This window comes from Chenopodium quinoa, unplaced genomic scaffold (assembly GCF_001683475.1).
Source record: "Chenopodium quinoa cultivar QQ74 unplaced genomic scaffold, ASM168347v1, whole genome shotgun sequence".
Taxonomy (NCBI): domain Eukaryota; kingdom Viridiplantae; phylum Streptophyta; class Magnoliopsida; order Caryophyllales; family Amaranthaceae; genus Chenopodium; species Chenopodium quinoa.
The window spans coordinates 1,131,284-1,158,613 of NW_018745569.1; the positions used below are offsets into that span (position 1 = coordinate 1,131,284).

The 27,330-nt window shown below is 33.4% G+C and overlaps 4 protein-coding genes and 1 pseudogene across 5 annotated transcripts; 2 read left to right on the forward strand and 3 right to left on the reverse strand.

Moving 5' to 3' along the window:
- The first annotated feature begins 776 nt into the window (after positions 1–776).
- Positions 777–2,432, forward strand: LOC110716304 (annotated as a pseudogene).
- A 2,122-nt stretch (positions 2,433–4,554) lies between these two features.
- Positions 4,555–5,040, forward strand: LOC110716365 (proline-rich receptor-like protein kinase PERK10). The gene has a single exon (XM_021894981.1). The coding sequence runs from the start codon at positions 4,555–4,557 to the stop codon at positions 5,038–5,040; it is 486 nt and encodes a 161-aa protein (XP_021750673.1).
- A 409-nt stretch (positions 5,041–5,449) lies between these two features.
- Positions 5,450–8,147, reverse strand: LOC110716266 (F-box/LRR-repeat protein 4-like). The gene is made up of 2 exons (XM_021894876.1): positions 7,535–8,147; positions 5,450–6,657 (listed from the first exon to the last, which is right to left on the reverse strand). Exons 1-2 carry the CDS (start codon positions 7,914–7,916, stop codon positions 5,762–5,764), a joined length of 1,278 nt encoding a protein of 425 aa, XP_021750568.1. The 5' UTR covers positions 7,917–8,147; the 3' UTR covers positions 5,450–5,761.
- Positions 8,148–9,573: 1,426 nt separating this feature from the next.
- LOC110716284 (transmembrane protein 53-A-like) lies at positions 9,574–14,125 on the reverse strand. Of its 2 annotated transcripts, XM_021894893.1 has the most exons (6): positions 13,798–14,125; positions 12,602–12,721; positions 11,534–12,396; positions 11,334–11,439; positions 10,839–11,044; positions 9,574–10,457 (listed from the first exon to the last, which is right to left on the reverse strand). In XM_021894893.1, exons 3-6 carry the CDS (start codon positions 12,277–12,279, stop codon positions 10,139–10,141), a joined length of 1,377 nt encoding a protein of 458 aa, XP_021750585.1. In that variant the 5' UTR covers positions 12,280–12,396; positions 12,602–12,721; positions 13,798–14,125; the 3' UTR covers positions 9,574–10,138. The 2 variants fall into 2 exon arrangements, with proteins under 2 accessions (XP_021750585.1, XP_021750586.1); XM_021894894.1 differs by lacking the exons at positions 12,602–12,721; positions 13,798–14,125 and having other exon boundaries at positions 11,534–12,553.
- Positions 14,126–18,042: 3,917 nt separating this feature from the next.
- LOC110716298 (FAD synthetase 1, chloroplastic-like) lies at positions 18,043–22,893 on the reverse strand. Its single transcript, XM_021894909.1, has 5 exons — positions 22,384–22,893; positions 21,125–21,177; positions 20,060–20,195; positions 19,140–19,315; positions 18,043–19,054 (listed from the first exon to the last, which is right to left on the reverse strand). Exons 1-5 carry the CDS (start codon positions 22,680–22,682, stop codon positions 18,561–18,563), a joined length of 1,158 nt encoding a protein of 385 aa, XP_021750601.1. The 5' UTR covers positions 22,683–22,893; the 3' UTR covers positions 18,043–18,560.
- Between the last annotated feature and the right edge of the window lie 4,437 nt (positions 22,894–27,330).

Sequence of the window (27,330 nt, forward strand, 5' to 3'; positions counted from 1 at the left end):
AATCACAAAGTTCGTTTGCCAACTCAAAAGTTTATTAACCATCAACAATCATTCACAAACCTTGACCCCACTTTTTCCTAATTTAATTGACACTATTTGTTTAATTACCCTAACCAAATACTGATCTTGTAATAAAATGTTACTTGATTTTGTACTCATTATTTCTATCTTCTAAAAGAATAAAAAAGAATGGATTAGATTTGTTCGTTATTACTTTTGAAAAGCTAATAAAATATGCATGAATTCATCAACTTACTCACCAAGAAATAAATCTTTTATTGATGGCCCTTAATTTTACTTTTTTGATGATCCATGCTGGCGGACCCAGGAATTTCCGACTGATGAGTCACAATCGATAACCAAATATGTAAAAAAAAAATTTGACAACATGACAAGCTTAGCTCTCTAATAATTGACAAGATTAAAATCTGTACAAGCATTAGGGTGCATTCACAATTTGACAGACATAATTGACTATATCATTAGGGTGGGTCGACTATATCATAAGCAATCGTCCGAATCGCCAATCAAATCAGCACATATGCAAAACCCCATATAAATCTACCAAAGTCAATGGTGTATTGACAATTTGACAGACATAATTAACATCAATAAACACCCTAAATAAACACTGATTACAATTCACATGGTCAAAAAGGTTCAAATTTCATCAAAAACCCAACAACATTAACAAAAGGTTCAAAGTTTACCAAACAAACAACAACAAAATCAACCAAAGAAAATAATTTTATTTTTTTTTTTTAAAAAAAAAAAACTTAGAAATTTTTTTTGGGCCCTGGTGAGTCATTTGACTCACCATGCACAAGGGCAGGTCCGCCAATGTGACATGCATGACTCATTCTAAAAGCTTCTACAATATTTTCCACCTTCTATATATACCTCTGCATAACAAACTATATTCCCAACACCAACCACCAAAAATCATTATTCTCTTTCTCTAATCCATCACCACCATTATAATTAATTTGCTCCATCTTATTAATTAAGAGGTGATTGTGTCATTGATAATTATAAGCGAAAATGAATGTTTCCGAGGCATTTAAATCAAGGAGTTTGAAGTGCATGATCGGAGATCATCTCCTTCCAAATGGGTTATCAACAATAAGTTATGATCAAACTAGGAAAACATCCACCATCAAACTATTGCCTGGACCTTCATTCGGCAAAGTGGATGGATCTTTGATTGTTTCAAAACAACGTAGAGTGGAATCAGTTTTAACACGATGAATAAACTTGGTACGTATGTATATTATGTTATACGAGCCTTTGATAAAAACCATACCTATCTCATTTGCCTGGCCACAATCTTGTAATGTTTTGATTTCTCTATATCGATCTTAAATTAATAAACAATTACGGTACATTATTAATAATGTAATTTGAACTAGTAATAACATCATTTTCTTCAAACGATGCAGTGAAAGGAAAATTGAGCTTCGTTGGAGGGGTTGACAGAGTATTCAAACGAATATTTAGTGTGCGAGAGGGTGAGAAGTTGTTAAGGGCTTCTCATTGCAGTTTGTACACGACGGCAGGTCCCATAGCCGGCCGCCTATTCATCTCTACAGAGAAACTCGCCTTCTGCAGCGACCATCCAATCGCAAGAGTCACCTCCACCACCACCGGAGAACCTCTTAGGTGTCATTATAAGGTAACTATTAATTTAACTTGTCCTACAAAATTTCATACACAATACACATGCATGTACATACATTATCAAAGTGGAGTACTAAATTTTCCCGTGCAATTTAGTTATGTCATTAATCAAATTTTAACGTGGAATTTTCTTGTACATATACAGATTGTGATACCATTAAGGAAGATTGAAAGATTGAATCAAAACGAAAGCACGAAAAAGCCATCACATAAGTATCTACAAGTGGTGACCTCGGACGAGTTTGAGTTTTGGTTCATGGGATTCCGATCATACAACAAAACTTTCAAATGCCTACAACAAGTATGCAGTCTACCAAAGCTTAATTTATTGACCTCGAGTTGATTAGTTAAGGCTAGAGCACGTTGGACTAAAATCGAAGATGTTGGACCTCGATCAGCTCAAATACATACACTACACTTACTACTCTCTCCGTATTTTTTGTTCTTCCCATTTGGAATCGTTTTTTGAGATGAAAAACAAATTCAATTAAGAAGAACAAAGAAAGTAATACACATTTTGTACTATAACTAAAGTAGATCGAGTTCTTTGTTGTTTGTAAAAATGTAGAGTTAAGTGTGGTTAGTTTTGTAATTCTACCTCTATTAGCTAGGAAGGGAAAAAGAAGTTTTCCTCCACGAGTTTTAGGTAGCAGATGATTTGAGATTACATTGTACTTAGATTGGTTTATCCATTGTTACATTGTATTATTCTTTGTAGTAATTGAATATCGAATTGATCAATAGATTACTTGCTAGCTAAGATTTGTGGCTTTTATCGGAAATAATAAAACCATGTAAGGCATGTATTGAGCTTATAATGAATGCATTAAATGGAGAATATCTAGCTTACTAAAATTCCATGATCAATACTTTCATAAGTTGTATTGGGGAAAAAAATTGAAGTATGTTTACATGTATATGTTCGTTTACATACGAATATCTAGCTTGTATATTCTTCATTTATTTATCCAGTATAAATCATATATTATTATTAATGGAGTGTGCTCTTACTTATAAAGAATCTTCACTTCCTCATTCTTTTTTTATGTGCGACTTGAATTGCATATCCCAACATTGTATGTACGTATTCATCTCGATTCTCGATCTCTATATATGATCAAAGCCCAAGTTGTCACATAAAGCGCCATATACGAGCTATGACCTTCACAGTTGTTCCTTGGTTGAGTAAAGTTTAACCCACGTAAATATGGCTTTGGGTTGTTCCATAAATTTTTAAAGGATGGTTAAGGCACAACTTGAGCATACATGCTCCTTGTGTTGTGCTTATGCACTATGCAGTTATGTTCCTAAATCAAGATTGTTCAAGTTATTTTGTCAGTGTCAAAACATGTAGTGAATTTCAAACAAAACACAACCCAACACGACCCACAACCCAGCACATAATAATGTGTCGTCGTATGTTCTAACGTAAAGAGTCTCTTACAGTTTGAAGGAATACCCGCTCCATGGCTGTACTGCACACCTTGATAGGCTTGATTGCCTTTCAATGACATTCAATTTCAATTAGTCTATACTACTAAAGTGTTCGTAATCCATACTTACTTAAGCCACACCCAATTAAGATCAAATAAAATGACCAAATATAATCTAGCTTAATTATTAGCTTGCTTTTTGGGTAAAAAGGGAGATAAATGTTGTCTATTTGAGCAATGGCTGCAACACACAAACATTGATATTCATTGGGTGAGTTTAAAGTTGTTTCCTTAGCTTGTTTTATCACAAACAATACATTACTGTACTTATGCTTACAAACACCCATTAACTCGTACTTATCTTTCATACAAGTTTTAACTTTAAACCAATCGCGAGGCTCAAATTGTCACAATAAAATAAATGAAAGGGAGTGTTAATCGAAAAGCATACATGTTTAGACTTCTCTTTTTCATTCTTCTCTTTTTTTTTTTTTTTCTTGTCAATTGATTGAAAAGTATAAAAAGATCGAATTAAAGAGCAGAAAAAGAAGGATACACAATATGCATACGTGAGCGAGCTAAGAAATATGCTTAAGATAAAAAGGGAAAAGAAGGAAAAGGACATAACTAAATGCAAATTAAGCTGTTGCTCACAACTAATAGTATACACTCACATTATTGTTATCAAAAGTAATCAAATAATCTTTCTTTAGCATTTTGACACCCCCTCGATCTAAAGAGGGGTCAACACAAGCGAATTGATCTAATGACCGAAAAAGGTAAAGTTATAATCGGGTTGTAACTTATACATACGATGCGTGCTGTGAAGTATAATTCCAAGGGTGGTATATAAGTTTTAATGTTGTATTATTTTATAAAATTTCATGTTCATAATTAGTGCAATTTAAATGTAATTTTTCACCTATTATTTCCCCTTTTAGATTAAGGGTTGTATATATCATTTTCCTGTAATTTTATAAAAGAATATCAACTTGTTCAATTGGCTAATGAAACTTTACTATATTGGGCCTTTTTACCCTCTAATTTATGGGGTTTGTTGTTTATCCTTTGAAGTTAAGTAACATTAAACACTTGAAAAAAAAAGGTACTGAGTACTACGAGTACTAAGTTATAGTTGACTCATTCACCAATATGGAAAAGATCTGTAAATAGATTTGTCAAACCGGTTAAGTTGAGGTAAGAACATAATGTTTCTGATCATATCGAATTTGGTCAGATTGTTTACAAGATAAAAATTCAATATTTAAATAGAATAACTAATTAACAAATTTAAAATAAAATAAAAACGAATGATGTCCACGTGTAAATCGTAACACGTATAGCTACAGGTGTCACTAACAGGGAACCCAAGCAAACAGAATTTGTATAGTGAAGTTTAGTTTGAACATATCCTTGTTCTAGTTTTTGTCCAAAATCTGAAGATATGACAAACTGCATTTCTTCATCTCCTTTGTTCAATCTTTTGAAGAGATCTATACCACTCTATGCCCCTAACAAATTAATCATAACTCCTCGTTCTCCTTCCAACCACCTAACCATTACTCCTAGGCCTTTAGCCACCTCGTCCATGTCCACGACACCACCTGAGTTCCCTACGAGGCGTACTCAAGAGGTTAACCTGCCTACACCGGTTGAGATGCCTCCAACCCCGTCAGAACCCAACGAGTTCATCATTGCACCTGAACCAGAGATTAAACCGCATATACCACCGCCTGATCCCACACCGAATCCACCAGGACCAGAGATTCCACACACGCCCATCCCTGGACCTGATATATTCCCACCACCGGAGGTTCCACCTCGTCAGCCGCCTGATGTTGTTCCGCCTAACGTGCCAGAAATAGACCCACCGCCATCAAAACCAATGCCTGATATAATCCCACCCACAGCTCCACTGGTTGTACTATAATATATACACTGGACTGTTAGTTTCAAGTTTTTGTAATCTTGTTTAGTTGCTGCTTTCTTTACTTCCATAATACAAAGATATTATCAATAAATAGATGTTCCAAAAATTTCTTTTCAAGGCAATTTCTTAACAGGTCAAAATCATAGTATGAGATTTCATATACAAGTACAAAGCTCGGGTCAAGTATGGTCAATTTTGCCAGGTCTAGTTTAAATACACACACGAAAATGATCGCATCGTTCACTGAGCTGTGACCTTTTTTGCACTTTAAGGATATCTGCATCATCTAACAATATAGAAGTAAACAACTATGGCTCCGTTTGGTTCAACGAAAAACATCATATCAATCTTGCGACTGTCCAAACAGACAAATTAGTGCCCCGGCAAAACAATGGCAGACTCGGAAACGTGTTATAATATATCTATACAAGATCTTAACTTAAATTACCAGATTACATCACAGATATCATAATTATTGCCATGAAGTCCAACAGACAATGCTACAAAGACACTATAGTACATGTTCTACACCAAACTGTACAGAGAATTCTGCACCAGAAAAAATTAACTATAGAAACAAAATAACGGGATGCACGCCACCAACACTCACTACAGTGCGAAAGGGTAGAGGATAGCATGACCCTTACCTTTTTATTCCACATGCCAAAACACCGAACAAGGATGCACAATGTATGTATGTCAAGCCCAAAGACTAACACGCTCAAACCAACATGTCCGGCTCTGTTAGGCTTCCATTAAAATTCACTTTACAGGTTTCGGGAATCAGAAGTCCAGCCTCATCAAGACCAGCTTTTGTAATGTGTGGGCATGAAGAAACATCAAGGTATGTTAAGAGTTTGCAAGAATCTAGAATAATGGCTAGTCCAGACACCGTGATCTTCGGACAATTACCAAGCTTCAAGACCTTCAGATTTGCTGCATGGTCATCCCCTCTGCCTAATCCACTAAAAGCACCATTGGTCAGCTCTTCGCAACACCTCACATCTAGCCCCTCCAGATTCTTGCAATTCATAAGAATGCAGCTCACTGAAGAATCAGAGATGCTTAAACACCAATCCATCCGCAAATTCTTAAGACTGTAATGACAAGAGAACACCAAGGATTTAATAGACTCGTCAGTTATGTCCCGGCAACCACCAATAATTAGAGTCTCTATACTCTTGCAAACCTTAGCCAAATTGGAGATAGCATCATCTCCAACTTTATAGCAATCCCATACCTTAAGAGTCCTTAGAGAAGCATAACAGGCTTCTGAGACACTAGAGACCCCAGCATCTCCTACATTGGCGCACTTGTTCAGATCTAAACACTTGAGTTGTCTACATCCACTGGCAAGTATGGTAAGTCCAGAGTCAGTTATGCGCATGCACCCTTGCAGGACCAATTCTTCTAAATTACGACAATTTTCAGACAGAGCTTTTAGTGCACTATCGGTAATGAATCTGCAGCCCTCAAGGCGCAAGAATCTTAGGCCATTACAGCCCTTAGCCACAGCAGACAATCCCTTGTCTGTCACTTTTTTGCAATGTGATAGATCCAGAGATTGCAAAGAATGAAGACTACTTCCTATTGCCACTAGTCCAGCATCCGTAATACCTGCAAATCATGTAGCACACTTGCATTAAGAATTTCAGGACAATTCTGCCATAGAAATTGAACCGAAAGATCATTTTTGGATTTTGCAGCTTCTTCAGCCGGAGAGAATCCATAATAGTACAAAGAAGAAAGCCAATAGCATTAAAGTTTTGGAGACTATGAAATCGATGAGCGAGGTGTGGTGCGTAAAATTGGATGAATATAAGTTCCTTTCACCTGATTTAAGAAGAACAAAATCTAAAACTTCAAAGAGAGGCCCAAAGGTGCTTTTAAAAACCAGAACCAAAATGATAACTTTTGTTCTTTCAACATTATTTCAAAGCATAAGAATTCTTGCTTATTATAGCCCATCACTTTCTTATTTTTGCTCATTCTTCATTACTCTAAAACACAAAATTTCAAGTCATTTAAAGTTCAAAACCACTAGCTGATTAGCTAAACTCCCTTTTCTCAAATCCAGAATGAACTAAACCATTGGGAGTACTTTCAGTGAAAGCCTCACCTAAGAAACTTCCAATTATACAAAAATAAACACAACACCAATTTGTTTCCAATCTCAACATTCAACATTTAAGAGCTCATAAACAAGCTAGGACTATATAAAACCACATTGAACTCAATCCCAATTAACAACTGTCAATTTTTTCTCTTAATAAAACAAGTTTCTTACAAAATTAATCAAATTTCCTCAAGACACCCCTTTTCAACTACTACCCCTCCATTCAAATTCCAAACAGACAATTATTGAAATCGAATAAACCCAAAACCTGTCAATTTTCCACAGAAATTACAACAAGTTGAAATCTTTCACATAAACCCATATGCAACCCAACCCAAAATATCAAAATTTCCAATCTTTCATTAAAAAAAAAATTACCTTTACAATTGCACAAATGGAGAATGCGCAAACAAGGGAACCCATGAGCAACAACAGAAAGATCAGAATCAGTAATCCCAAAAGACCGAGACAAAGACTGCGACAGATCAAGTTCAAGTAACCCAACAAACCGCTTAGCCAAGCGCCGAAGCATGTGGGGACCAGCGCGCGCACAGAGCTTTCTTCTCTCGGAGCTCTGAAGATGGAGCCATCTCTTGCACACTAATCCGAACACTTCTTTATCTTTAGTGCACTCTAATTTCGCAAGAATTGCTCTTAATTCATCGTCTCTTAGGGATTCGTTAATGCACACTGTTGATTCGCCATTGTTGTGGGTGTACCGAGTTTCTCTCTCCTTTGACATCATCTCCGCCATTGACATTGATTCTTCGATTAGGGAGGAGAGAGAAAGGGGAATAAATTAGAAGAGGGGTGTTGATTAGGGTTTGAAAAGCAAACCCTAATTTCTAATTTGATTGATCTCAATTCCCAATTTCCCCTTTCTCAATTGAAATTGGAAAATGATGGGTTGTTGAATGTTGATAGAGAGTGAGGAAGAGAGACGACAGAATATAACATACTCCAACTCCGAAGTCTTAACTCCAACTGAACTTGTTGGTTATGCACGTGACGTGCATTTTTTCCTATTTTTACCTTTTAATTAGAAAGTTCGTAATCTTCTATTTGGAAGAAATACATTACAATAGGTAGGGATCGTTATTCTCATCAATAATAAAGCATTCTAAGATAACAAAGCAAGAATATATTCATCACTTAATGTTAACGTGTCTATCATATACTTGAATATATCTAAAAATACATTCACCCACATTAAACCTTAAAATAAATTCTAGATTTATAGGAAGTACTTCGTATAAGTGTTATATGTGCTGATGGCTCATCAAACAATGTAAACCTTCAATAGCGTGAGTTTTTAATGGAACAAACGCTTGCCTAGCCTAGCCAACTAACTGTTTTAATTATTTGATAAATTACTTTAATTTAACAAGTAGATGTAGATTAGGGTTAAATGAAATAACATAGATAAATGTAGTTTCAGTGTTTCATAATGAGATTGCAACTTTGCGTGACCAATATTTGTGTATCACATAAGAACACTTATATTAATTACAAGCAAGGAAGAAATCAATTGATTAAATCAATATTTGTCTATTTAATTCTTTTTCATTTCCATTTAGAATTTTTTTAAATGAGTGAGCCTAGGTACCTAACTAAATTATACGAAGTATCAAACATTGACCTGTTCAAAAAAAAAAAAATACAAACATTGACAAACTCATTTCAAATTCATTCACACTAGAATCATACATTGATGTTTTATTCGTAGACATTTATTATAGATTAAACCTACATAATACTTTTTTATAAATTGAAAACTTTTGAAAAAATAAATACAAATATTCATATAAAAAAAATTAAATTAATTGAAAATGGTTGATGGCATTTAATCATTTATAGGTTGCATCCAAATTTATACAAGGAAACTTGAGCTGAAATTGTATTGTCTTTTCAACTAACTTTGCCATTCTCTCTTTTTTTTTTTTTCTTTTTGAGAAAGGCCATTCTCTCTTTTTGGCCATTCACTTGTCACAACATTACTTCATCTCTATTGCTAATAGAATGGGTCATTATAAAGTAGTACTATCACGTCTACCATACAATAAATATGTTGTCATAGTGCCATTACTCATTTGTCTGCATAATTCAACAATCACGATTCATCATTAACATCAACTTAAAGATTATTCCAATCATTACATTGTTTGGTGTCCCACTCATTATAGACAACACAACAAATTTAGGTGGTTGTAACTTCCACTTGGCTGCTCATAATTGAGTTCTTACTTTCATTCTAACACGACGTGGTGGATGGTGTATGCCGGTGCTTGGAGAGGTGGCCGGTGAAGATAAACAACGCTAGGTGAGGAGGGACAGAAAGAGGAACAACCTAGAGGAATGATGTCCGGTGAGGGGACGATAATGTGATAATGTAGATTGATGTTAATTTCTTATTTCATTTTTTTTTTTTTGGCGAGTATCTAAGACACAAGACATTCGCTACTATTAGCGTATAGCTATTTTGAGTTGCAAGTCACCTATTTAAAAGGTTGTAAGCCTATTCAGCTGTACCTGACCATGGCCTATTTCGGATTCACTTGGAGCTTTGGACCATAAGAGGTGAGGCAAGATGCACTCCTATTCTTGATTAAGTAGTCTTTGATGTTGAAATTCTGTTTTACGCTACAAGTTTCGACGAAGACTAGGTGAATGCAATAACCAGTAAAGAATGGCTGATTAAAGAAAGGATTGTTGTCCTCTGTGACCAAACAGGTGACAATACTATAGCACCAAAGAGCACAAACTATATAAAACTAAGACCAATTCTGCATTTGTAGGATGATCAGAAAAGCAGTAAAGTAGAGGTGATATACAGCATGCAACAAACGGTAGCTGCAGGAAAACATCGACTAGAGGCTGAAACTTTTAATGCTTTGTACAATTGTGTAACTTGTTACAAGAGGCTTTAGGGCAAATCTTACTACCCTTGTTCTTTAAATCATCAGTTAAAAATCATCCTATCTATCACATGTAACCTTGAATAGGTTTGTATAAAGAATCAATGGTGTCTGTTCTAAAAGATCCTTTGCAACATTTAAGTACACAATCTTCCAAAAATTTGGTTAGCTGAGATGTATACAATTGTGGTTCATTCCGGAAATGATCTACATGAGGCGTAGAGATGAAGTTGCACGATCTAACCTCATGCCCAGATTTCCGCTGCTGCTCTATAAATGATTCCACAGAACTTGCAGGAATAACCCTGTCTGAAGAGCTGTATATGTATAGCTGCGGACAGCTCGGCTGCTTAGACGACAACAAACCCATGACATCTGTCAGTCTCCTGTAAAAATTGAACAGATAAAAGTATAAGAATGTCGCCTCCATCAAAGCATCAAAAATATAAGCATGGGCACTTGGACACTACAATGTAACGTAGACATGCAGACACATTAGTTTAAGGCATCAAACATCAATGGACAAATTGTTACTTTGTAAATTCTCATGAGAATGTAGAATGTGTCCATTGAGAAGCCAACATTCTCTAGAAAACAATACATGGTTTTGGGTATTACGTTTTCAAACATGCTGTATTCATTAGTATCAATCCTAATGTCGGGTACTGACTAAGTGAAAAGTAATCAGATTTGTGTAAACCAGTGATCATATCTCTTAAGGAGCTGCAACTAACAATAAGTTAAACCCAGAAAAGGATAGTAATTACCTGTTCACAGGAGGAAGGTTTAATACAACTTCAAAGAACTTCTCCAAGAGTACCAGTAAAGCTGTTTCAGTCACCGCAGGTTTTAGCTCATTAACACTTCTTGCAACAACAGATTCCTCTTCGTCCGAATCACATGAGGCTGTTCTCCCCTTTGTTGCGACACTTTGCTTTTTCAAAAAAGCAGCAGAGAAACCTGAAGCCCATACCTGCTTGGAGATAAGTAATGTTGTCATTAGAAAAGTGCAGAAGCTCCTAAAAAGCTTGAGCATTAATACTCTCCTTTATAGGCCAAATCATGTTCAGACCATGAAGAAACATCCTCAAACAAGTAGAGTGACAAAATGGCTCACAGTCAAGAATCTAAAGAAGAATAGCAGGCAGAGAACAGATTCTAATAAAAATATAGAATATAAATAATTCACCTCACCAAGCAACTAAAAAAATACATTTTGATTTCCACATACATGTAAAAAGAGAATTTTTCAGCATAATTACCTGAGGATCTGGGGATGCAACTGGAGCTGAATCCACAATACAGCCTTTAATTCTTCCTATTAAAGAAGGGTCCTGCTTATGAAACTTCTCTAGAGCAACTCCGTATCTATTTAAGGTGATATAAGAACATCTAATTAGCAAAATAACAAGCAAATTATGAAGATAAAATGGGTGAGTAAGACAATGAGATGGAGACTTACGTTAACCAACCCGTGTTACTGAAGGTGTGGAAAACAAGGTTCTTGCCATGCTCCTCTTCTAGCCAGTCAGCAAGATGGTTTACAAGCAACTCAACATCCTGCTCAGCTTTCCCACCAACCTGGTAGCTGAGAACCTCAGACATTGGAAAAGTGAAGGTGATTACATGAAAGCCCTTTGAAGTATACCATTCTGCATATTTACTCAAATGCTTCTGCTTTGCTCCCAGCCATCCCAACAAAACAACCACTGTCCTAGATTTAGCAGAAGAGCAATCTGACTTGCCAGCAACATCAACAGTAGTAGGCTCAGGCAAATGCCACCTGTACAAGTCTGAGGATGGCACGCTTGGACTAGGATAAGAATATGTTTTGGGTTTTGAGGCCTTGGCTAACTCAGCAGACTGGTAAAGGTTAACCAAAATGGGAGATAACCCTACTGAATTTCCAGCAAAACTGCAGCTTGAGTTTGGTATTGGATGATAGTTAATATTAGGCACTGGCACCCGGATTCTGGTCACAAACGACAACCTTGCAAGTTTGGAAACTGAAATGTTAGACACCCATGACAATCCTGAACTTGGAGCTGAGTCACAGGGAGATGGTGAAGCCAATGTTTCTGAGGCAACAGAAGGATCAGATTGTTTGGTATCTGTTAACTTGTTCGGAAGATCAGTTGAAACAGATGCCACGGCAACAGCAGCAGCTGTGAATAGAGGTCGTTGAAAGCTTCCAGACAAGGTACCCATGATGCACAGCAAGTTCAAAAACTCTCATAAAACAATATCAAGCTCTATTTCTTAGAAACTCACACAGATCACTAAACAGAGCGACCCACGAATAAGAGCCAGAGAAAGTGAGATCACCTACACACAATGAGTAATTCAGAGTATATCAAATATTCAAATCTTCAATTAGCCTTCATACAAGTATTTGCCCAAACGAAAAGAATATTATTTCTGATAAGTGACTTGGAAAGGAAATCCTGCTTCCAAGAATAAAGGAAAAGCAACTAATAAGAGAAAAACAAACAGGAAAATGAAGACATATATATACAATATTGATCAATACCTGGACTTTTTGACTGACTTCAATAAAATCGGGCTGTCAACAATATTGACAGCCCGACCTTTTATATAAACAAACCCCAAGTATATGAAGAAGTTTTAACACGGTCAAAGGCCTTACTCCCTGGCACATGAACAAAAGCAAACACGTTTATCTCCATAATTCCCACACTTAAAATGACACAAAATACATTAAGGATCATAATCAAAATTCAAAACTCAAGAAAGTATATTATGTTTGACTAATTGGGTCCAACCGTCCAAGTCATATTAACTATTAACAAGATTAGGTGACATTACATGAGGACCATATTCTATTTCCAAAAGACAACCCATTTATCAAAAGGGTAATCAAACAAGCAAGAGTCATGTTACACAAACACTCATACACATCACAATATGACGCGTACACATGTGAATAATCAACCAACTTGTTACATTCATTCACAAAAAGACTTTGAATGCGACATTAATAAAATAATAACCTCTACCAACAACCATTTTTTTTCTTCCTCTATTCTTCTTCATTTTTTTTCTCCATTTCCCACAATTTATTGGTAGTTGGCAGTTAAGTTATAGAGATAAGATTGTACAATACTCATAAATAACAATAACAACAAAATTCATGATATCCGGCAAATTCTTGTAATAGATTGTCCGACAGGTAATCTATGAAAAAATATACAAAAATCAAAAGATAAGAAAATGAGGTAAACAATTAATTTGTTCAACAAATAAAACATTTTGGTCAGACCATCTAACACGAGACCAAACTCTCTGATAACCTAAAATACTAGCATATTTTAATCATAATACATTGATACTCCGTAATAATGATGGTGAATTAAGAACAAGAGCTAGTGTAAAATGTGGGAAATGGAAAAATGCAACAATGCAAAGATGGGACCACAGGTTAATTCAAACTCAATCAGACCCACAAACACAAAATCAGGCAGTTTAAACACAAACATTCATGAATGAGAAATTTCAAACATTCAACAAACACCCAAAATTGAACAATTAGCACAACACCATCTAATACAAAAATCTCTCAACTTTGACATCAAAATTCAAACTTGATGCAACCAATTACATGGGTTTTAATCCAATTTCAACAAAAATCAAACTTTAAACAAATTAATTCACTAAAAAAACAAAATTTCGTAAAATCAAAGGCTAAGAGAGAGAAAGAAAAGTGACCTGAAGTTAAAATGAGAAAAGGGTATGAAAGTTTTCCCTCTCCTCAGATTAATTCAAACAAAGAATGAAGGAGGAGAGAGAATGAAAATGAGAATGGGAATGCTTGTGTTTAGCGTAAGGTGGATTGTTGGGTGGTGCCGGAAAATGCGGCTGTTCGCGTGGGAGTAACGCTTTCTGCCTCTCTTTAATTTGCGCAATAACTTTGGAAATTGGATTCAATTTTGGGCCTTTTTTCAGAATTGACTACAATTTGTAGAGTAGAATAGAATCCTTGATTTGTTTTTCACGTTTTAAAACGAATCCTCCTAAACAATTGGGGACAGTTGATGGGAATATTCTTTTGAAATGAAATTTGGTCCAAGTTTTTTATACTCCATCAATTACCTTTTTTGAAGAAAAATTACGAGTACTCCGCCTGTCACTTATTTTTAGCCTCATTTGACTTTTTACGGTTTCTAAGACACGTCTTCAAACGCATATATCTCCATTTTTATACGCGTAAAAATTATAAAAATTTGATATTAATAAACTATACAATGAGACAATTCTAACAAGATGCCACATGAATATATTATCACTTATTGATCAACGAGAATTCATAGTCAAAGTTTTAAAAGTTTGACCTATATGTTTGCAATGGGGCAAAAATTAAGGAACGGAGGGAGTACTTAATAAAGAAATATAATTATTTTACGGGTAAAATTGTACAAATTCAAAGCTACTATAAGACAAGACGTAAAAATAAACAAGTCTTTGGTTTTTGATCAATAACTAGTATTTAGTCCGTGCGATGCACAGGTTAATCTTGTTGGCTAAATAGAAAGTATATGTTTTTCAATTAAAGAATTTTACTATTGTGTGTTTAAATTGTTCTTAGGTTTTTTTAAAATCAAAACATATGTAAATATAAATTATATTGTATTTTGTTAGTAACATAAAAACTACGTAATGTAATGCGATATATTCTAATCCACAAAAAAAAATTACATCATATCATATGTAAGAAATACAAATTGCATCAAGCAAAAAAACTATCTACCAATACATACAAGTTTAACCCAAACCCAACGTACATGTGATGGAAAACATTAGCTAGCCTATATATAAATAGATGCATTAAATGATAAATTGATAAATACAAAATAATTTATAATAAAATCATTCAACATTAATCAAACACTAATACTTCTGATTAAGATTTTTATTATTTATGTTATTTTAGTTAATATCAAGAAACACTATTCTTTCAAAAAAGAAACCGTATGAGAGTACAATGAAAATAAAATTATTTGTACAAAACTAATCATATGAAATTCTTATTAAATGCTTCCAATTGTCTCTTCACAAAATTGATATGTTGTACTTTCCATCCAAATATATTGTTCCTTTGTTGAATATTGAATTTTTCACCTACAAACACATAAAATCACCAAATAAATCAAATCAACATTACTTAAAAGAAATCGAAAAATGAAAATAGAAAAGAAAATCAAAATCGATTATTAAAGAAAAAATATATAGTAGAGCAGAATGTAAAAAACAAAACTCAATATAGAGTCTAGCTTATGGCCTTATGTGCAACCGGACATTTTGAACATTAAAATAGGTACTCGTAATTTTATTATATAATGAAAGTACAATGTAGCAACAAGGAAAGAATACAAATAACTACTCTGCCATATGAAAAACATCATGTTGGCAATAAGTGGAAATAACAATTTAAAAACGTAATTAAAATTAGATCAAATAAAAAAAATATTTTGCAAATCTAGTTCAAATTTACAAAAATAGTACTAAAAACACAATAAACGAAAATCATAGACAAAAATGAAGTAAAAAATAAATAAATTTAAATTGAGATCTTAAAAAATGAAAAGGAAATATATAACAAAATAAAAAATATTGAAAATAGAATTATAAAAACTCGATCTTTAAACCTTGTAAAAGAAAATTAATTATGCAAACCTTTTTAAAAAATCAAATATTGATACACAATTCTTCTTAAAAAAACGATTAAACACCAATCACCCAAAAATTCAAAAACAAATTTCAGAAAAAAAAAATTGAAAAATATTAAATCCTACATAAACTTAAAAAAATTCGAGATCTGAAAAAATAGTGACACATGATAAAATTTAAAAATATTAAAATTCATAAAAATAATTATCTTTGAACATTGAAAAAGGAAAAAAGAAATACAAAGTTTTATAAAAACCTAGACAAAGTTCTAAAGCGCAATTTGTTAAAAAATGATTAAATACCAAAGCAACAAAAAAGTGAAAAGAAATTTGAAAAAAAACGAATTATAAATAAAGTTGAGAAAACATACGTTTGATTGGTCCCTTAAATTCAATACCGCTATTATTTTTTGAAGTATGTATACTTCTTGACAATAACTTTTTTTTAATTACTTAATATAAATTATAGATTTAGGATGAAGGAGAGAAATGGTAGAGTTAGGGTAAATAGAGAAAGCGTAAAAAGTTAGAGAGGGGAAAGATAAACTATTATTAATTTTTTAGTGTGATTGAAATTTAATATATATAATGCAATTTAGTGAAACCCAAGAGACAAAAATGAAAATTGATATCTTTTTCTTGAGGGGATTGAATCATTTAGGAGAGTAATTTTTTTTTTTTTTTTTTTTTTTTTTTTTTTTTTTTTTTTTTTACACTTTAGTTGAAACAAAAGAAGGAAAAAAAATCAAAAATACAAAAATCATAAATACAGGATGAGGACAAGTGTCCTTTAAATTTCCTGTTTTAAAATATTAGTATACATTTGTTGAAGAATTGTTTGATGTGATTTTCTGTTTTAATAATTTTTTTTTGGATGAAAAAAACTATTTTCTTGAATAGGCATGATTAGGGCATTGGGATGGAAGAGATGTATGTTTTTTTTTTTTTTTTTTTTTTTTTGTAATTAAAAAAAACTATTTTAAAACGGGAAGAGGACAAATGTCCTTCCAACTTCCTGTTTTAAAATAATAGTATTAATTAGTACTGTAGTAAGAAAGTTATTCCTTGTCAAAAAAAAAAAAAAGTTATTCAACCTTTAAAAAATACCCTTACTAACTTCTACCCTTTCTCCTTACCCATTCAATTTCATTAAGGGTAATTTGGTCTTTTAATACCCATTTCTTATCCCTTCCCTTTATACCACCTCCCTTAGTTATAGAAATGGAGGGATAAGTAGATATTTTTATCTCTATCCCTAACCCCCCTTCTAATCCTCATCCCTCTAAACAAACACTACATTTCCTCAATCCCTATTTTTTATCCTTGCCCCACCCCTTTTATCCCCCCTAAACAAACACCCTCTAAGGATAATAAATAAGGAATTAAATATGAAAATTATCAAACATTTTTTTGTTTTAATGAAATTGCAACATGTGATTTCGTAATGCATTTATAAATAAATAAAAAAAATATTAATAATGTGTATTTACAGGCTTAAGAGTTGTATATTATCCGTTCTCTTTTAGTTGCAACGTTTTGACTTTTATAATTACCAATGCATAATTTCCACTCCTTACATCTAAATTTGTAAGTAAATAATAATACATAAAGTCTAATTGCTATTATGAAAATATAAATCGAGATGAATCTGATAAGATCTCACAATGATTATAGTTTGTCCAACACATAAATCAACAAATGAGGTCAAATGAGTAAATATGAGTATATATATATATATATATATATATATTAATTACATACATTGTAATTAAAAGAGAACAGAGAAAGTTAAATATTGCGCAACCCAAAGCACGTTAAATATCTATAATTATATAGGAGTAAAAATTATTAAAAGTTGATATTATGAAAGTATTTTACGAGACGAATCTAACAAGACTTCACATGACTTTTAGTTTACGTATAAATCATAATATGTGGTCAAACAAGCGTGATGAATAGTGTAAAAATCCAATTGTTATAATATTACTAGAACGGAGGAAATGTTATTTTTCTTTACGCTATTGACCTATTGTAAATAACTATTCCAAGTTGTTGATTTAGACCAAGATCACTTCTCTAGTTCTTTCCAAGAAGCCAAGCCTTAATTTGTCGACAAAACATAGCCGCATATTCTTTGCATGAAAAATAGCATGGTGACTGGTGAGAATAGCATCCCCATGACCCATATTTTGGTCATTGAGTAATAGGAGTATATTCCAAGGAATATCTTTCATCAACTTTCCTAAGTCACATTCAAGAAATAAATACATAACGTCATAACCCCTACTTTCCAGAAGAAGGCTGTAATTCCCCCTTTTTATTTTTTTATTTCTTTCTGCACCCAAAAAATATACCAAGTATATCAGTATATGATCTGTAGCACTTAGACTATCAATGCAATACATTTACATGGGTGCTCAGCAACTAATTCAAAGATAAAAATAATAAAATAAGAAAATTGAGAGCTAAACTATCAATAATGAGTAGTATGTTGTAAAATTAGCATGCTGCAGCAATAACTACCGTAAACCTTCAGCCTTGAATAGATGCAGGTTTGATTGCTAATTGAAGGACAATTATCCAAGAACCAAACCGTACTAGTACCAGACATCGTATCCTATCCATCGGAGCACTTTCAAGAACATTAGGTTGGGACCAAATATGGCAAGCATGAGATCAGCAAATCAATATGAGAAATTCTGATGCAGGTCAGGTTTCTTTCACCTGAAGTACCTGTTCCATTGACTTTGTATCATCTTCAGCTTCTTTAGCACATGCATCAAATATCTAGTCGTCAATATTTATTCAGCTACAAAACTCAATCCCCAAAAGGTGATGATTGTTAAGAAGAGAGAGATCCTTTTCATCTGATTCTAGATGGATATGTGTTGAATCAATGAGCACCCTACATGGCAACTGATTTTCATCACCAACTATAAGGGAGCAGTTATCATACAAGCCCTCTTTCGGTGGTAGGTTTAATAAATAGGATTTAGAAGCAGAAAGACGGTTTCTAGAGCCAACAAACTCATCCTTCTTTTCAGCTGATAATATGAGGCGATGCTGACGACCCAATAGCTCAGAAACATAGCCTATGTCTCCTTTGCTAAGAGCATAACGTACACGTGTAGATGAGACTTGACCTCTTTCCTTCTTGTCTGATATGGCTGAATTAACCATGTCTTGATTTTTGTCCATGACAGAATTTATTATATAAGCCTGTATTCCATACTCGTCACATAACCTCACTAGTTGAGAGGCATCACCAGCAGCTTTATACCCAAACCTATAATTTTCACCTGCCATGAAAAATATTATAAGATCATTAAATTATACCAGATACACAAATCAATACAAGAAGTGATAAAGATTTTTCAAGAAAACCTGCTACAACTCCACGGACACCAAGCTCCTTAGACAACTTCTCCACAAATTGCTGAGGAGTAAGATGCCTTACACTTGCAAAGTCAATCAGAAACTCCTTAGGAGGAACGTTACCACAGAATGGAGCCCAGGAAGAAAGAATACGATGGCGGTCACATTTTGCAACAATGGGAGACCTGTTTATAAAACATACTGTATGTAATGTTCAGAAACAAGAAAATCAGACTATTATCTTTTAAAACAACTCTAGCCCTCAAGCATCTACTCAAAGAATGAAAACCAAGCTCAGCAAATAAATGTTGCATAGAGAACAAATTAACCAAGGGTGAATACAAGTAATCATTATATTTTTTAGGATAACACTACTAAATTGTTAGGCCTGATGATGACATTGTTCCACAGTTGCAAACGTGCAATAACAGCAAGTTTAGTTTTGCAAGCCAGCATATACTCACCAATGTGCTTAAAAAAATCATCTCTTATTTCAATTTTCCCTTCCTTTGTAAAAAGAATAATAAAATATGGAAGCAAAGATACACTGGAGCAGACAAATCACATGTATAGAGAACAGAATAATTATTAATTTACTACCTTTGTTCTTCATTTAATGCAACAATTGGGTTCCTAGTTACACTATTTAAAGATTTTACACAGTACGCTTTGACCATCTATAGTGGTTTTTACTCAAGGAAAAATATAGTGATGTGGGATTTTTCTAAATTTATCTCATTGTAAACTTTCAAATATCAAATTTTTTATACATTGTACTTTTTATTACATAAATGATTTGAACTATGTGTTGGGATGTATGAAACTCCAACTGTTATGATATACTTGTATAAAGAACAGAGGAGAAATTTTGCTAATTGTAAAGAACAGGGGATAAAAACTAAGCAGACAAATACACAAGATGCAAATACCTAGGTGCCCAACCAAGCACTTCTGCCATCCCTGCAAATGACAAAAGAAATGGAGCTCCAGCTTTAGATGCTTGAATTACAAGTTCCCGATGACCAATGTGTAGGGCATCAAACTTCCCCAATGCTACTATGCCTCCTGTTTAAAAAAAAAAAACCAAAAAATAAAAATTAACCATTTACACATAGAAAAGACTATTCTCACAGTTAATGACGAATCTCTTTTAAAAGCAGCCCATCTAGAGTATATAAATCACCAAAAATAAAAATGCTCACCTTAAAATTCAGCATTACAGATTAAGTATGGCTTATGGCTTATCTACAAGAGTACAACCTAGTCCTCTCTTTCTTTCAGGAAATCAACCTTAACATACTACTAGTTCCTAGCTGACCAAAAATTATAAATTTGTAGTTTGATAACATATGATTAAGTCTAAAATACCTGGATCTTAATCCATTGAATTACACTCACTAAGGCTAACGTTCTTTACACTTCTTGATCAGAGATCCCTCATAGAACAACAATTGTGTTGAGTATCATATATAATAAATTATGCATACATTGATTCAGCAATCAACATCTGATTAATTTAATTATCCTCATCCCTGTGTCAAGCAACCAAGTTACCAAATTATGTAAATGATGAGTACTGCCTAAGGACAAGGATTTAAATTCAATTATCATCATCATTCAGAGTCTTCCTCCATTATTTTTACAACTTATCAGCTAAACTTACAACTGCAAATTCGTAAAAATCAGACACCAAGACATCCATCATCTAAATACTCTTATTAGATAAAAATGCATTGAGTAGTGAGTACATCAGAAGTTACCAACTTCGGTTCTCTTGACTATGTGCAACAACACCTTTATTTAAGGGCAGAGAGAATATGAAAAAAATTAGATTATATATAAATATAGACGGAGTGAAGTGCCAATGAAGGGGAAGTCAAAAGAAGATGGAAGGCTTCCAAAAATACAATTAAATAAACAAATATGGGACACTATACAACATTCTTAATCAGAAATGTATTTTTTTTAAAAAGTTTTAAGAAGTCAAAGAGAACCTGCTATTGATGACAACCCTTCAGATGAAAGCTCGCGGTCATCTTCCTTCTGGCTTCACCCAATAAAAACAAGAAAATAGATATTAACATGATGACACAAAGAGATATACATATAATGTGTCTAAAACATCAGCCTGAATTGATAGGCTTTTACAATAACTAATATGAGATCTATATTTTAATAGCAAAGCCTCTTTTGCCTCATCTCTGTCCATCTTTAGTACTCATGGAGTCTTTACTTCAAACAATGAGCATTAAAATGAGCATTAGTCACATTTTTTTTGTTTAAGCGGAACAGCTTATACAACAGCGAAAGATTCGCCAAGATACAAGAAGGTTTGGAGCAAACTAGCACAAGGAATAACTACTCCCACAGGCCACACTGGCACAGGCCCTCCCTGTGCCAATTAAGAAGTATTTTATAAGAAAGTTTTTCGATTTTCAGCAATTACCTTTCAACTCCCAATTTACACCAATTTTTCCAATTTCGGCTAGGTCATCCATTCAACTAAATGTATCTACCCCAGTTGAGCTAACTTTTCAACTTCGATAAATCTTTCAGACTAGCATTTCAGCCAGCCTATAATTTTCAACTAGTTCAGCCAAACAAATCTAAAACTTTTCTGTAACTACTGTTTCGCTTTCAGCTAACTTTCTCCTAGGTTTAGCATTAGCAAGCTTACATTCTCATCGACTAATTTAAACTAATTTCGCCGAATAAGCCAAAGCCACAAAAGGTACCAACATGTCTTCAGTCTCATATGCCTCTTGCAACAGTATATCCCTTCTGTGGACTATAATGCATCTATATCACACTCAATAACAAAGTAAAAAGACCCGAATTTCCCCCCAACATCATCGCCTGCGAAAATACTGCGATTCACGAACAGATTTCTCTCGTTAGTGCACTTAGCATAGTCAATGAGCTACCATTTAACTTAAAATTGTGAACCTAGTAAAACTTATGCATCAAATCAACCCAAAAGCAAAATTTTCAATCAATATATGATCAAATAGTATTGTTTCCAAAGTAAATTAACAATTCTACATTACCATTAATTCATTCTTCATAACTCTAATATACAAACAAGCTATATAGCAATATAATCAACAAAACCCACTTATCCTTATTCGCTCATAGATAATTATTCGTGATCACAACATCAGAAAGCATCAAGAAATTAGGTAAAAAAAAAAAAAAAAAAATGAAAAAAATAAGGTATAGTAATTGAAACAAAAACAAAGGAATAAAAGAAAACCTGAAAGAGGAATCGTTGAATGTGGGAATTTCATGGGGAAACTTAGATTGAAGACAATTGATGAAAGAGAATGAATTGGCAGAAGAAGAAGAAGGGTAGTTTGTAGTAAGTAATCTTGTTGTAATTGAAGTTTTGGTCCATTGAAAAGATGGGATTTTGTGAAATCGAGGTTTAGAATGTTGTAGTTGGGGTTTAATCAAAGAAGAAAATCTGAAATTGGGAGAAGTAAAAGAGGGAATCCCGAACCCAAAACCATCCCAGTCTTTGAGATGCTGGGCTATTCTGCATCCACAACTCATTCTCAGTTCTCTCACTCACACTTTGCAGTAGAAATTGTGACGATTGACGAGAGAGTTCAAGGTGTAGGTGTGTAAATGTGTAATACTGTAATGTGTATCTCCCATCCTCCAAATTCTGTCCTGTTTAAGCAATTTATCTGTTTCGTGTTGATACCGTACCCATTCGTAGCGGTATTAAAAACCCGATCTGGATAGGAAAACAGGAGTTTGAACTATCGATGAAGCCACGATTTATCTTGTTAATCAAATTAGCAAAATTGTACTCCGTAAAATCGTAAATAATAATTTTATCCAGTCAACATGGTATTTTTTAAATAAATCAATAATTGCGGATCCATATTTGACAAAAAATTTATCAAAGATATAAAGTATGGAGTAGTATTTTCTCTGAACTATTGAATATTGTGTATTTATATGAGGAAACTTGTGAAAAAAAATTATATTGTGAAAGAGACATATTTACAGGTTTATCACGAAAGATAAACTTGGATTTTCTCCTATTGCAAAAATTAAACACTTAGGGTTCGTTTGGTATCGCTATGATTTTCTGTTTTTTGGTTTTTTGTTTTTCAAAATCATATGATATATATCATTTAATAAATAGAAAATTATTCAAACTTATTAAAATCATAATAATTTTGAAAACTGACAACAGAAAAATGAAAACACTTTTTTTCCTGTTTCCTGTTTTTGGTTTTTTGTTTTCATCAAAAAGTGAAAACAAAAAACGATGTCGAACAAGCTAAACAATCATTTTTTTTTCTTTTGAAAACAAGCCAAATAATCATTTTTCTTACTACGTATATTTATTTTTTTATAACATTATTAAAAAAAATTTAAATTAAATACTGAAAAATTTTAAATTTGGTCCAATTCGGGTTTTGGGCTAGTCTTACCACTCTATCCAAAATTGATCCGGCCACTAGGTCTTAAATTTTAAATTTTCTGTCTTCAATCTGATTCGATCTTAGACTGATGAACAACCTTGTCATACGAATGTGATATACGGTTTATCATTTTATGCAATGTTAGTTGATTTGGAATCATGATTAAATTAGTAATACTACTAATGTATTACTCTATATAGGGAGAACAGAGCATAAGTTTAGAGATCAATAAAAATCTTCAAAGTGAATATTTTCAGGTTTGTCATCACAATGGATAACCCATTCTCGACATTCCGGGTGAAGGTATGCAAAACCTTTAGCCGTGCCTATTTCAGCTTTTGACCTCTCTTCCCAGCCAAGAAGGATTTCAGTTGAGAGCAAGGTTCATATGCTCACTCCTCAAATTTCATCATCTCCTTGCACAACATTATCTAGTTTCTTCACAGCAACTACTCTCTCATCTGCCAGAACACCCTTGTAAGCAGCACCAAAGCCTCCTTTTCCTAGAACTTCCTTGAAGTTTCCAGTCAGCCTCTTGAGCTCGTTGTAGCAAAAGCTCCAAAAATCATTTGGAATGGCACGGCATCCATCTTCCATAGAACCTCAAAGACCATGCTTCTTAAAAAGACGTACAACTATATTACCTGGTCTGCATAGATAGATGTTCTATGGCATGTAATCTGAACAGGAAGAAGGCATATGCAGACCAGGTAATCTGAACAGGAAGGTCTTGGAAGGAAGAGAACACACTGATAGGAAATAGACCATTGGAAGAAGGCATCAACGCTATATGTAGCAACATTCAAAAGGCCACACAATTACCAGAACAGTAAGGTCTGATGGAATAATATCACAAGTTATCAACAGTCCCAAGAACACAGGTAAGCTACATCAACCTGCAAAACAAGAAGATCAAAAGAAAGAGAGATTAAAATCAGAGGGTCAGACCAATACCCTAGCAAATTGGGATGGAATAGGGGATTGAGATGGGGGAAATGAGATTACATTTACATCTTCTCAAACCCCAATTTTAGAGAGAGAAAGCGAAATGAAAGAAAAAGAGGAGCAACAACAATTCAAAAGAAACAACGAAATTTATTACTCAGGAACGAAAACGAAACGAATTCAAATTTAACAAGAACGACAATTCATTAATTTAGGTAAAATCAAATAACTTACCAAAGATGAGGAAGATGACCAAGCACAATTTAGAGAGAGTAACTAAGATTGAGGAGAGAAGAACAAAATTGCAAACAAATTGATGTAAAAAAAAAAAGGAAGTACAGAAAACTATTAGGTTGATAGGAAACACCTACAGCAACTGCAAAGAAAAGGCCTATCACTTTCAATATCATTTTTATCATCATCATCATCTCCCTCCTATGGCTTTTGATTTGCCTAAGAATATTTATCAACTATCACATCAATCAATTTTTATTTTTTTTTAACTTTTTCCAGAAACTGTTATAATTGAACTCAAATTGAATTGGGTGAAGCCTGGAAAAATTAAATAACACAGCAGACAATATACATATCAAACACAGAATTTTCCAAGCTATATTTCATATTAACTTGCACCAATTCTGCTCAATTAATTTTTTAAGCAAACACATACCTTGTAAGCAATAACAGCAATGAGTGCAGAATTCTTATCAGGGAGTTTAGGTTTATTCGTCAAATTTTCTGAAAACCAAAGTACGATATTACTTCCAATTTTACGAGGCTTAATTAATACAACTCATTATATCCATAATAAATTTTCATATGGCTTGATTGAGGAAAGAAAACATGAAAATTAACAAATAGATCAATATCTAAAACATGAAATTTTAGGTACAAAACTATGAAAGCTGAATCGAAACTAACAGTTAAATTGTAATTGCATAAAACCAGTAATAAATTAACACCTAATGCAGAAGAACCAAAAATACAGGATCTACAACAAAAGCAATCCATCCTGCAACAATTTGCTGATTGAGAATGGGTAGCTACTACAAAATATAAAACAGGCAAAGAAAATCTTGAGTACACGACTGAAGAATCTCACCATGAATTTCTTGAACCAAGGAGCTAGTTGATCTAGTTCCACGTCGGTTATCTTAAAATATTTTTAAGTTTCAGCCTTGTGTATAAAGATGAGAGCAGCATGAGATTTGTCAAGTTTGAAGTGCTATTTTTCCAAAATACAAGCAAAGAAAACTTCATTAGATAGACATGTTGTGAAATTATTTGTTCATATGGAGAAGGCACAAAAAAGTCCAATCCTAGGAAACAATAGCAAGAAAAATACTTTCTTCTATGATTTTTCCAGTGATCCGTAAGACATATATTTCATTTTGACCTCCTTGCATTTTCTATCCTTATCCATAAGATGGAACCAGATTATAAGAAAAATACAGAAAGTGAAGTGCCCCATGATACATGGAAGCTAAGTTAGGTTGTTATTTGCCTATTTCATAAACTACAATGACAATCAGCTAGATTAAGTAAACAGGAACAGAGGAATTAACAGTAGATATCACATGCATATTGATAATTTGATAAAATCGTAATTGTAATTCAACATCATAAAAACCACAAAATCAAACAATAAACATAGTAAATTTCACAGATTAACCACCACCAATTATTTGGTAAGAAGAAAAGGGAAATAATAGTTACAACTGTAGACAAAAAGTAAAGTATATCTAAGACAAAAAAAGAAGGTTTGTCCTGGAAAATTCAAAAAATTAAAGAAACGATGAATTAGTAACGAGGAGCTACCAAAACTGATATTTAAGAGGTGAAAGTTTGTCCTGGAAAATTCAAAAATTAATTTAAATAATAAATAAAGAACAAATTGTAACCGCTTCAGCTTAACAGCAACCAAAGTTATATTTAAGAACAATGAATAAGATGAGTAGAAGGAAAGTTAAGCGTGCTGCAAATCTGAAAAGAAGACACAACTTTCCAACAAATGAATTGCAATTAGCAACAACTTGAACAAATCATCGCTGCCCAAAAAAAAAAAAAAAAAAAAAAAAAAAAAAAAAGCATTAACTCAAAATAATGGAGGAATGATTTCTACTACAATGTTAAAATAATCAGTAGCAACGCTGCAGAAGTTAAAACAAAATGTCAGAAAAAGAAAGAAATGTTGTACATATTGCTAATACTCTTGGTGTTGTATTATACACTTGTAGCCATGTCCAAGTAATAATGCATACACAGTAACTTGGTAAGAGGGTAGGATGAAAAGGTCCACTATGTTAGATCTTTAACAAATCATTCAAAGCAAACCATAATGTATTTTTACATGTACTATTTACCACCATATATCTGTGATCTAGCAATGAGAGTTCAAAGCAAAGCCCCTAATCCTAACTCAAAAATGCCCTATAAGTAGCCTAAATGAGAGTGTTCCAAACAAATCCTCTAATCTAAATAAAATAACAACCAACTAAAAGGTCAATTAGAGAGCTAAAAAATTAATTATCTAGCAAATATATGTACATAAAAATAGCAGCCAACCAGGAAATAAGAATTAGAAATATACCCCCCCCCCCTCTCTTCCTTTCCTTCACTGTCAAAGGTAGTGGACGTCTGGACGATATTATTCCTTCTCTCTCATCCTCATCCTCACCTTCTCCCCACCTCCCCCACCCCTCTCATCCTCCCACTCCCTCAAAAATTTTACTAAATACCCCTGATGGGCAGTATTAAAAAAAAAGTTGGCATTTACCTACAAGATTTTCAACAACAAAAAAAAAAAAAAACTCACA